We start from the raw sequence: 12,032 nt of genomic DNA, 5'->3' as shown, positions 1-12,032 counted from the left end.
GCTCACAGGTTTGAGACCACTCTGAGCGAGAGTGAGACTCCATCTCTAAAAATAGCTGGGCGCTATGACAGGCACCTGTAGTCCCAGCTACTCAGGAGGTTGAGGCAAGAGAATCACTTGAGCCCAAGAGTTTGAGGTTGCTGTGAGCTGTGACACCATGGCACTCCACCAAGGGTGACATAGTGAGACTCTGTCTCAAAAGAAAAGAAAGTGTGCCTGGGGGACTAATTTAGGACTGCCAATTTTTTATATTCCCAAAGACTTTGAAAAAAACCAACTCATGTCAACTATCATGATTTCATAAGAAAAGATGTTTAAACAGAAAAAAATGCATACATCAGAATAAGAGAGTTCTTTAAATGAACCAAAGCAAGTCAGCTTTATGCAAATCTGCCATGCCCTGCTCTTCCTATACAGCACTGTGGACTTGGGGCACCGCACCTGGTAAGCCTGCCTGTAAGCCCCTTGCACTTCTGCTGTTCTCTTCCCTTTCCTTTGTACCTCCTCCTCCTCTGCTGCGGGGCCCTTGAAGGTAAGTGTTTTTCTAAGGCTTGCTTCCTCTTCTTTTTTTCCTCCCACTCCCAGCCATCCTTTCTTGGGACTTTTTACTGCACCCCTCTGGCCAATCTCACCCTCACTGGCCCTTTTATTGGACTTTCTCACGGCTCAAGTCCTGGAGTCTCTTCACTTCTCTGTGTATTTTCTCTCCTGAGGTGATCTCAGCCATTTGGCAACTTAATTTATACGACAAAAATTCCTATATTGGTGCTTCCAATTGCCCCCTCTTAGACATACCTTTGAAATGTCTCCCACTTAACATTCCCAATTCAAAAGTCCTAGTGTGCCCAGCATTTCCAACTCCTTTCCCAGGGACTCACGGCCCTCGCAATGTGGTTGCCTCCCTGCCCGTGGTACCCTCCATCCCACCCCTGACCCCTTGGCTTGCCTGTGTTCTGCAGCTCCAGGCCAGTCCAGTTGCTGTAGACTGACACCTCACCCAACCCCTACTCCCCTTTTACTTGAAAAAGCCCTTCCCCAGTGTATGGGCAGCTAGAATCCCAGTACTCCTTTGGGGCCCAGCTCCAATGCCATTTTCTCCAACCTCTAAGAAGGAGATTTATTATAGAGAGTTCAAAGACTACACTAGCATTTCTAAGTATCCATGAAAGCCCAGAAAGTATGAACTACTCCACAGCTTTTACCAGCTTGGCGGTTTTGGTGACAAGAGCTAGAAGCAGAGCAGTGAGCCTGGAGCTGACCTGGCCCTGGGAGTCCTCTGATTCATCCACTCCGAAAGGCAAAGACCAAATAGCAAATGTGACCAAACATTGGACTTCATTCAGTAAATGTTCATTGAATATGTAGCTACTGGGATTACAGCACTGACTTATAATCCCTGTACTCAAGGAGTTTATACATTTTCACAGGGAAAGACAGACAAGAAGAAAGCACACACCAATTAGGGAATAACACTTGCTTGGCCAATCAGGGTGACAGCGTGAGGACAGGGTGGTGTGGTTTTACTCAGGATGATCAAGGAAACCTCTCTAACAAGGTGATCAAAAGGACAGCAGAGGCCACATGACAATTTCTCCTGCTAGTCCTCCTGTCTAGGATCATCTCTCCCTCTCTGGATCCTTAACATCATCCCATCTGCAAAATCCCTTTTGCAGTGAGAGGCAACACATTCATAGGCTCTGGAGATCAAGACGTGGACACCTTTGGGGGACCATTATTCTGCCACCTGCAGGCACTGAGTCAGGAATCTGCCAGGTGGGACAGATGCCCAAAGGGATGTCAGTGGAGCTGGTTGGTGGATGCACATTCAGTATAGGTGACGAACACTGAGGAAGCCAATGTGGCTGGAACCGGCAAGCAAAGAGGACCGGTGCAGTGGGCTGACGCCATGAGTTACCAGGTAACCTGCCTGCATAGGACCCTGCTGTCCATGCACAGTGAAAATTCAGGACTAGGACAGGAAGACACCACAAAGTAAGGTTTCTCAAGCTCGGCCGCTGACATGCAGTGGGCCTTCCCTGCACAGTGCAGGGTGGCTGCTAGATGTCAGATGCACCTGCCTTGGAGCTGTGACAATTAAATATGTCTCCAGACACTGTCAGAAGTCTCCTGGGGGTAAAGTCCCCATTCCCCAGGTTGAGAACCAACATGCTAGTGGGTAGACAGGGAGCGCTTGTGCACACCCACTCATGTCAACTTCAAATGCATCTCTGATTCTTAAATGTTTCAATGCAGCCCCAAAAGTGGTTTTCTGAAAAGCCCCTAGTGTCCCACAAAGGCTCAAATGCTTGAGACAGGACTGTCCTTAGTAGCAGCAGGGCATTTCCTACCAAGGTTCTAGAAATCTTCAAATAATACAGTACTTTTATTGAAAAGTATTAATGAAGTGCAGTGCCCACCCCCCAAATAATTTTCTTAAATACTCAACTTTTTACCCAAACATCTTATTGCAACATTTAAAAGGTTACTCACTTCATACTGACACCATTTCTAGAAAACAAAGAAATCATTGCTCTGTTTGATAAATGTCACAGCCAAACAAATAACAATTAAGTTCCTAAAGTGTAGCAATGACCCATTTGGTGCATTTAATACGGCACAGCAAATTCTAGCACCCACACTTTGCAGTTCCACTAGAAACATGCAAGAACGAGCAGAGGAATATTCAACAGAGACAATCCCCCCCTCACAAACTCCAACAAGCCAAAGAGAAGGAATGCATGATAAATGAAGAATGTGACCACAGAGACAACCAGTTTTGATACATGAACTTGGAAGCATTCCATGGGGAAATTTAAAGCCCACCACAAGGCTATCCTATAAAGCCTGGAGTAAGTGGGTATAAAACCTCCTAGCAAACAGAAGGCCTATGTCCGTTTAAGTTGGCCTTGTAGCAGGGAGTCATATGATTTGCTTTTGTTGCTATTTTTACATTTTCTAAAAAACCAGCAAAGTAGATTTCCAGACATCCATGAATGGTACAGTGTACTGAGTAGGCCTAACTGTTTAGCTTCCAGAAAAGACCTCTTCACCCCACGTGGCATTCTGTTCCTTCCCTATCCCTGAGATATTTCATTTTCAACTAAAGAAATTTTGTTTTAAAAAGACATGCTTCACAGTTTTTTGAAGCACCTATTTTGAAACAATTTGGCTTTGGCAGCGCCCGTAGCACAGTGGTTACGGCACCGACCACGTGCACCAAGGGTGGTGGATTCGAACCCAGCCCAGGCCAGCTAGACACCAATGACAACTGCAACCAAAAAATAGCCAGGCATTGTGGCAGGCACCTATAGTCCCAGCCACTTGGGAGGCTGAGACAAGAGAATTGCTTAAGTCCAAAGAGTTTGAGGTTGCTATGAGCTGTGACGGCACAGCACTCTACCGAGGGCAACATAGTGAGACTCTGTCTCAAAAAAAAAAAAAAAGAAAAGAAAAGAAATAATTTGACTTTAAGACTGTTTCCAAAAGGCACAAAGAAAAAGTCTCTTAAAAAGGACATGAAAGCCAGGGAGAGTCAGAATATTGAAAGCAGGAACCCTCAGCACTAAGGAAAAATATGATGTGCTGAGGGTTTCAGAAACCTTGTAGTTTTGTCCATGTCCCAGGAAGAAGACTGGAAGAGAAGGAGGAAAGAGAAACACATAGGCACAAACTTGGTCAAGTCACAATTTGCCAAAGGCAGATGATTTACAATATAGGTCCACATCAGCCACTACATGTCGAGCCTCTCCAACAAAATGACATTAATTTGGTCCTGCTCACCTATCGACCTAATTAAATGTCTTTTAACCAAAAAATGTGGCTCTGCCCATTAATCTATGGAGTTAGAAGCCACATATATAAAAGATAAATCCTTTATGCCGGCCTGAGGGACTGAGGCTCAATCTTCTGGAAGGAGAGAAAGGAAGGTGGGATAGGAGTTCTGAACCATCTGGTATGCTAAAGAAAGCCAAGAAAGTCTCTATTCTTATTGAATCGCATCTTTATAACTGTTTGAAATACTCAGAATTTCATATTTCAAATGCACTTGAATGTTATATATAAATGAAGGGCCTTTACTTCGTATTCTATCCCTCACAGCTTTCCACTGGAACTCTGCCAAACCTCTTTCCATGGGAGAAAAGTAAGCAGAAGGCAAGAATGGAAAAATGCACTTCTTACCTCTTTCTGGCTTCCTCATACTGCCAGTTAAGTCTAACTCGGTCTACCAGTCTTGTTTTATCATCAAAGACAAGCTTTCCGGAACAGAAGAAAGAAAGAGAGAAAAAGAAAGGAAACATGTATTAAAAACATATTTTTAAAATAGAAAATTCATTTAAATCTTCAGCAACAATGAATAATACTCGTTTAATTTGTCTTTCACTTTCAATTTTTCAAAGATCTGGAAGGAAACACATCAAATAATAATACTCTGCTGCCACCTCTGGCCAGTGTGGGTTGGGAGTAGGGCTAGGAAGACATTTGCTTTCCTAAAACTGGTATTTTTTGTTTTTCTTTTAAAGTGGCAGTATATCTATCTATTGTGTTAATTCCAAACAACAACAAATCAAGTGTTAAAAGAAGTAGAGGAGTACTCAATAGAAGTTGATACAAAGGCAAAAATAAAATTTCATCCCATTTTGTGCAAAACATTCACTAACTCCTCAAAATAAATATGAAAAGGTCTGAAGTCCCATAGTTTAAAAAAGCTGGAGTAGCTATGTGAAGTATGGGCTAGCAGACACCTTCTGACAACCACGAGGCATGCTGCAGAACTAAGGGTAGAAGGACAGAAAGCAAAGTCTCAAAAAGCCTGGGGATGGGGACATTGAATATGATTAAATATTTTCATACCAATTACATTGAAAGCGAAGAAATCCTACATAAAGCAAAACTAAACTAAAAAGATATGTATAGGAAGTAATTGTAGCACACCTTGGTTAATTCTTCCTTCATTTGTGGAAATATACAACTATAGTTTTAATAAATCGGTTCCATCTATAGATCTGACCTTACCATACCATATGTTATGACCACCAAGTCTTTATGTTTTGAAATAACCTGATGTCAACAAATTTTTCAAAATATTTGACTTGAATGATTAGTAATAAATTTCTCGATATGAGTTTTGGTCTGTGTTGATGGGGAATTTCATTCTTTACAAATGTATTACCTTGAATGGCAAGTTGAAGAAGTGCCTTTATGATGGGACTGAGCATTCTCCTATGAGATATGTAACAGTTTCACACATTTAAATATCCGTCTGTTCCCCCATCCATAGTTTCCTCAATATATTCGAACATACTTAGGCTACAGCACCCTGACCCCCAAAACTGTCTCCATAGGTTAGGTACTTGCCACTTTATTCCCTCTTTATTAGGGGACCTGAAGTTATCTCTTCATCAAGACCAATAAACATCATCTCTTAAACCTCTTCTCGAAGCTATTTATGGATCTCTAAGCTTTATTTTTGTATTCTTCTTTGAGAACCAAAATCCGTGTTTTGGGTCTCAAAGACAGTCAGTCAGATCCACACAGTTACTGTTTCACAGTTCCTATTCAGCCATACACTCTGTACAAACCTGTGGCTGCAAATCCCCAATCTTGAAAAGCATGTCTGATATACATCAATGCCCACCCCATAAAACTTATTCAAAGCAAAAACTAAGAGAGGTAGGCAGACTTCTAAGATGGCTGCCAATGATCTTCACCTCCTGGGATTCAAGCCATGTGAAATTCCTTCCTTTTTAGAATGAGCTGGGTCTATGACTTGAATATATTTGATAGAATATAGCAACAGGGATTGGAAGACTGTTTCTGTGAATAGGTATTTTTTTTGAACCTGAGTCTCAAGCTGTCACCCTGGGTAGAGTGCCATGGTGTCACAGCTCACAGCAACCTCAAACTCTTGGGCTCAAGCAATTCTCTTCCCTCAGCCTCCCAAGTAACTGGGACTACAGGTGCCCGCCACAACACCCATTTTGTTGTTGTTGTTGCAGTTGTCATTGTTGTTTTAGCTGGCATGGGCTAGGTTCGAACCACCAGCCTGGGTGTATGTGGTCAGCACCTACCCACTGAACTATGGGCGCTGCTCTGTTTTTCTTTTCTTTTTTTTTTTTTTTTGAGACAGAGTTTTACTCTGTCCTGCTGAGTAGAGTGATATGGCATCATAGCTTATAATAACCTCAAACTTCTGGGTTCAAATGATCTTCTGCCTCAGCCTCTCAAGCAGCTAGGACCACAGATACATAACACATTGCCCACCCAGCTTTTCTATTTTTAGTAGAGACAGAGTCTGACTCTTGCTCAGGCTGGTCTCAAACTCCAGAGTACAAGCGATCCACCTACCCTGGCCTCCTACAGTGCTAGGATTACAGGTATGAGCCACTATGCCCTCTGGAAAAAAGATTCTTACAAAAGATTGTGACTCCCATCTTGCTTAGCAGAGTCGTATGGTTGGCACACTTTAATGAAACAAGGGTGCCATGCTAGAGAGGGCCCATGTAATAGGGAACTGAAGTCCTCAGTCCAGTGACCTGTGAGAAACTAAATCCTGAGCTTGAGAGTAGATCCTTCCTCAGGTGAGCTTCTGGATAAGTCTGCAGCCCTGGCTAATGCCTCAACTGCAAGTTCCTGATACCCTAGAGAAAAAGACCCAGCTGACTCTTGACCCACATAAAGTGTAAGATAATAAAGGAGTGCTATTTTAAGATGCTAGGTTTGGCGGTAATTTGTTATACAGTAATGGCTAACTAACAGAGCCTTTTGATCTATTTTTCTATTATAATATGATGTAGTTAGTAGAAAGTACAGAGGTTTAGGGATAAGAGATGTTGATTCAAACCTAGACCTGTGGCTCGGCGCCTATAGCTCAACCGGCTAAGGTGCCAGCCACGTACACCTAAGGTGGCGGGTTCGAATCCCCAGCCCAGACCCGCCAAACAACAATGACGGCTGCAACCAAAAAACAGCCGGGCGTTGTGGCGGGCGCCTGTGGTCCCAGCTACTTGGGAGGCGGAGGCAGGAGACTTGCTTGAGCCCAGGAGTTGGAGGTTGCTGTGAGCTGTAATGCCACGGCACTCTACCCAGGGGGAAAGCCTGAGGCTCTGTCTCAAAAAAAAAAAAAAAAAAAAACCTAGACCTGCCTCTCCTCAGCTGTATGTCTGTAGGCACCCTGGTACCTTGGTCTCCTGCATGTCAAAGAGGATGGAGGTAATCACGTGTAGACAACAGCTATGAAACTGCCAATGCAGGGCCAGTCCAATAAACTGCAGGAGCTCATAAACAATGGTAAGTTACTGCCAAGTAGCATAACCAGCCCCTAATCTCTACCTGGTGTTTTAGAATGGTTTACCTAAATCATTAGAGAACCTTCGATCTTATATGTTCCAAACTAGTTAAAAGTCTCTAAACTCTAATTCTAACCTTATAATAAGCAGCAAGCAGCAATGAATTATTCATGGAATCAATGAGTCTAGTACTTGTTTCCTTCCCTCCAAAATCTTTATGCAAAAATGCCAAAACATTTTTGACTCACAGATTCTTCTCTCGGTGTTACAGATGGTGACTATATTCTTTTTTTTTTAACTTTGCTTTCATTTTTTTTCTTTCTTTCTTTTTTTTTTTTTTTATGGAGACAGAGTCTCACTTTGTGACCCTCAATAGAGTAGAGGACTGGGGAATCATAGCTCACAGCAACCTCCACCAACCCCTGGGTCCTTGGGTTTGAGTGATTCTCTAGCCTCAGCCTCCCAAATAGCTGGGATTACAGGCACCTGCCAGAACGCCTGGCAATTTTTGGTAGAGACGGGGTCTCACTCTGGCTCATGCTGGTCTTGATCCTCTGAGCTCAGGGCAATCCACCTGCCTCGGCCTCCCAGGGTGCTAGGATTATAGGTGTGAGCCACCATTCCTGGCCTATATTCTTTTTTTTTTTTTTTTTTTTTTTTTTGCAGTTTTTGGTGCCAGGGCCAGGTTTGAACCCGCCAACTCTGGTATACGGGACCAGCACCCTAATTCTTGAGTCACAGGCACTGCCCCTCTTTCAACTTTCAAACAAAGATGAAGCCTGGTTGAAAAAGGCCAAGTAGGGTGGCACCTGTGGCTGAAGGAGTAGGGCACCAGCTCCATATACCATGGGTGGCAGGTTCAAACCCGACCCTGGCCAAAAACTTCAAAAAAAAAAAAGAAAAAGGTCAACTATACTGCAAATAGGACTATTCCAGGATATATAAGACACAGAGAGTCGTTATTTACTATATTACGCTCCCCTCAAACAGGCACTACCTGTCAAAATTTCAAAATATTAGCTAATAATTTAAAATTCAGAGTTTTCTACCAATTGTTTTTCCCTTTTTCCTTTCTTTCTTTTCCTTGAGACAGAGTCTCACTCTGTTACCCTGGCTAGAGTGCAGTGGCATCATGGTAGCTCACAACTCCAAATTCCTAGGCTGAAGTGAGTGATCCTCCTGCCCTAGCCTCCTGAATAGCTGGGACTACAGGTGCATGCCACCATGCCCAGTTATTTTTTTCCTATTTTGTAGAAACGGGGGTCTCACTCTTGTTCAGGCTGGTCTCAAACTACTGAGCTCGAACAATCCTCTTGCTTCCAGCCTCCCAGAGTGCTAGGATTAGAGGCCGGAGCTACCACATCCAGCCCCTTTTTCCTTTCTTTTCGTTTATGTAATTGAGGGGGGGGGCACAACACTGTATATTCCATTGATACCTCACTTTTACTAAATAAGCCTAAAGAGGAAGAAGCCCTCTAAATCGCTTTTCCATTTGGTAACAAATTAATGTCAAAGCCTCACTGAATGCAATATAACAGTAGTGTCTTTGAACATCCAACACCCTGCTTCAAATGGTGACTTTCCTAACTTTGTTTTTGTGGCTAACTCAAGGCTTCACTATTTATCAAAAGTAGCATTATAAAATTCTTTCAAGTCTCAAACAAAATTACTTTTAATTCAATTCAATTTCCTGACATTCTTTTAGAAGAATAAGAAATAGCAACAAAGTATAACCCAAGGTAGCCCTGCCACAAGGCCTTTTGGAAATCACTGGTCTAAGGCAGGGTTTGGTAAACACTACAGCCCTTGGGCCAAATCCAGCCCACTGCCTGTTTTTGTAAGTGAAGTTTTACTGCAGCACAGGCACGCCTATCCGCTCACACATCATCCATGTGATGGTTGCATTTGCGCGGCAAAGACAGAGTCGAATAGTTCTGCATGGCCTGTGAAGCCTAAAGTATTCACTGTATTTACTATCTGGCCCTTTACCAAAAAAGTTTGGTGACCCATGCTCTAAAAAGTCATATGTCTGTCAAAAGAACGTTTAAACTCAACTCTCACGAGGAGTCTGGCCCTTTTAAGAATCCCAATCACAAGGATGGAGGTAATATGCAATTCAATTGCATCACACAGCTAGATGTGAGAGGTGATATTTTTTCTTCACACTTAAGTGCATAAAAGTGAAAACATTCGCTTAAGATTAAAGCAAATGGGTGACAGCAACACAAAAGCAACTGTCCTCTCAGCATATACATTTTTTCCTCCTGGGCAGCATACCTCTGTCTGAGAGCCAGCGTCACAGAACTGCTGAGGTAAACCAGAATGGCCAAGTGCACCTGGATCACGTGGGAAATCTTGAGGAGAGTCGGTAATGGAGCAGCTGTTCTTAAAGCCATCAGTCAGCTGGACCAGGCTCTGGAACAGAATGCGACAAACTCTTTAAACAGAGATGACAGTGTTTCCCTTCGCTTTAGAAGTGTGCCCTGCACTCTGGTTGTAGGTCTGCATCTTTATTACTTACCGGAGAGTTATCTCACCCAGCCCTCACCCCCCCATTAGAATTCAAATAAATGCTTTTTGCTGAATGCATCTTTAATAACAATTCTTAGTCATTTAAATCAGATACCAATAGAGTCCTCTAGACAGAAACTGAATAAAATAAGAAACAATTATGATACCATTTTTTTACCGGTTTTTAAACCTTCATGCTCCCCAGAAAAAAATAAGCATTCCTATGCAAAATGTTCATTCAGTAATGATTCGGACAGAAATGATTGCCACCTTGAGACTATTATAGATAAATCACAGAGAAGGTGAAAATAGCTCCCAGACAATCCTTATGTACTTTTATAACCTGATTTTTTTGGTCATAATTCTACATGGTCAAAAATACTCTCACAGGAATGTTAGTTTGCCAAAAATTAGAGCAAGATATATTCTGCCATATGGAAGCCCTTTGTGTGAAAGTTAAAGAACAATTTGATTTCTGACTATTTCTTTTAGACTTCTGAGTATGTCCATCTTCAGCAGATACTGCTGCAAATGCCAGAACCAGAACACCCAAGTGCAGAACTCATTTAATTGGCTCAAGACTGAGTCAAGGGTTGGAAGGGGTCAACGCTGTTAAATTTATTTAAGAAAGGCAAAGCATTTATTTAATTTTTGATGGAAGAGGACTTTGTGCCTCTTCTGGTGTTTCTCAGAGTTTGTGAGGTTGTAGAGACCTCAAAGAAAATGCTGGAGCCTGAAGCTTCTTTCAGAAATTCTACCTTCCGTCTCCATGGTGGGAACTCAAGCTAAGCAACTGGGTGGCTAGCCTTAATGCTGCCCACTGTGGCCTCAGAGAGGCCAGGGCAGGGAGCTCTGTTTAACCGCCACTGCACAATTATTTCGTGGGTCACCCTTGGGTGTTGGCTAGCATGATATGGGTAACAAACATAGGGTACCTTGTCCATTGCCACATACACAGAAATCTCAGTAAATGGTAGCTGTTTTCAGAGCTGCCAGTACGCCCTCAAAAACCTAACAATTGATCATTTACCTACCATCACCTTTCAGAAAGGTCATCTGAAAATAGATTTCTGGGCCCTACCTTCAGAGAATCTAATTCAGTAAATTCTGGTTGGGGTCCAATAATCTGCATTTGAATAAGCACCACGGGGAAAAGTCCCACAAGGCCTTGACCTTAGGAAGCACTGTTGAGGCAAGGTAGTTTTTTGTGCATCTGCCTGATTTTGCTTAGGAGTCTGAACTTTGTTTTACATGTACTATGTTATATGTTCTGTAGAATCTTAAAAAAAAGAACAGCCAACCAAGTAGTAGGTGTTCACTTAGGGTGCTGAGCAAAAAATAAAAGCTATAACAGAAAGCAATGGACGCATTCCAGCATCAAGTGAAAAGACCAGGGTGTGCTCATTCGCAAAAGTTTGACTTTTTCTAAAAATAATGGAAACTATAAAATTCAAGGGGCAAAAAACATAAAGCAATACAAAGCTACAAATGATCCCAGATATAGAATTCAAAAATATCTGTATGGTAAAATACTTTGCAACCATATAAAGGTGAAGTAGCTCTTTATGTGCAGATATGGGAAATGATGCAGGAGATTACTGCATGTGAACAAGCTAGTGCAGAACGTAGGACAATCCTGGCTTTCTGTGAGGCAGCTGGACATGTATTCTTATTTTTGTGTGTCTGTATGAACACTGGAAGAGTATACAAGAAACTAATAAAAAGTATTTATGGTTAAGTGGGATGGGGTGATAGCAAAAATTCTTATCATAGATCCTTGGTATTATTTTGATTATTCAACACTATGACTATATCACGCATTGTTGTAGTTTGAATTGTGTCCCCCGCTCCCAAAAGGTTATGTTCAAATACTAACCCCAGGAATTGGCGAATGGGCCCTCATTTGAAGCTGGAGGAGGCAAGGAAGGATCCTCCCCTAGAGCCTTCAGAGGGAATGTGGCCCTGTCCACACCTTGATTTTGAACTTCTGACCTCCTAAACTGACAGTAAATTTCTTCTGGTTGTAAGCCTCTCAGTTTGTGATATTTGACTATGACAGGCCCATGAAACTAAAATAATTAGCCCTCCATGTCACACAGTCCCACATCTACAGATTTAAACAACTGCAGATAGAAAGTATTTGGGGGGGGGATAATAAAAAATAGAAATATATAAATATAAAAAATACAGTATAACAACTATTTATATTGCATTAGGTATTTTTTTTTTTTTTTT

General features: G+C 42.2%; 1 protein-coding gene across 2 annotated transcripts in view; it reads right to left on the bottom strand.

Annotated features, from left to right (window-relative positions):
• The window catches only part of WWC3 (WWC family member 3), a 146,305-nt gene that overhangs the window by 44,187 nt on the left and 90,086 nt on the right, over positions 1 to 12,032 (bottom strand). For both annotated transcript variants that reach the window (XM_003793098.3, XM_023515070.1), the window contains exons 7-8: positions 9,564 to 9,701; positions 4,180 to 4,253 (exon numbers count right to left, since the gene is read on the bottom strand). In XM_003793098.3, coding sequence (XP_003793146.1) covers positions 4,180 to 4,253; positions 9,564 to 9,701 — 212 coding nt within the window. The remainder of the gene's footprint in view (positions 1 to 4,179; positions 4,254 to 9,563; positions 9,702 to 12,032) is intronic.

This window comes from Otolemur garnettii, unplaced genomic scaffold (assembly GCF_000181295.1).
Source record: "Otolemur garnettii isolate 467f Iridium unplaced genomic scaffold, OtoGar3 scaffold00065, whole genome shotgun sequence".
Taxonomy (NCBI): Eukaryota; Metazoa; Chordata; class Mammalia; order Primates; family Galagidae; genus Otolemur; species Otolemur garnettii.
The sequence above is the reverse complement of the archived record's forward strand: the minus strand, read 5'-3'. Positions and strand labels throughout refer to the sequence as shown.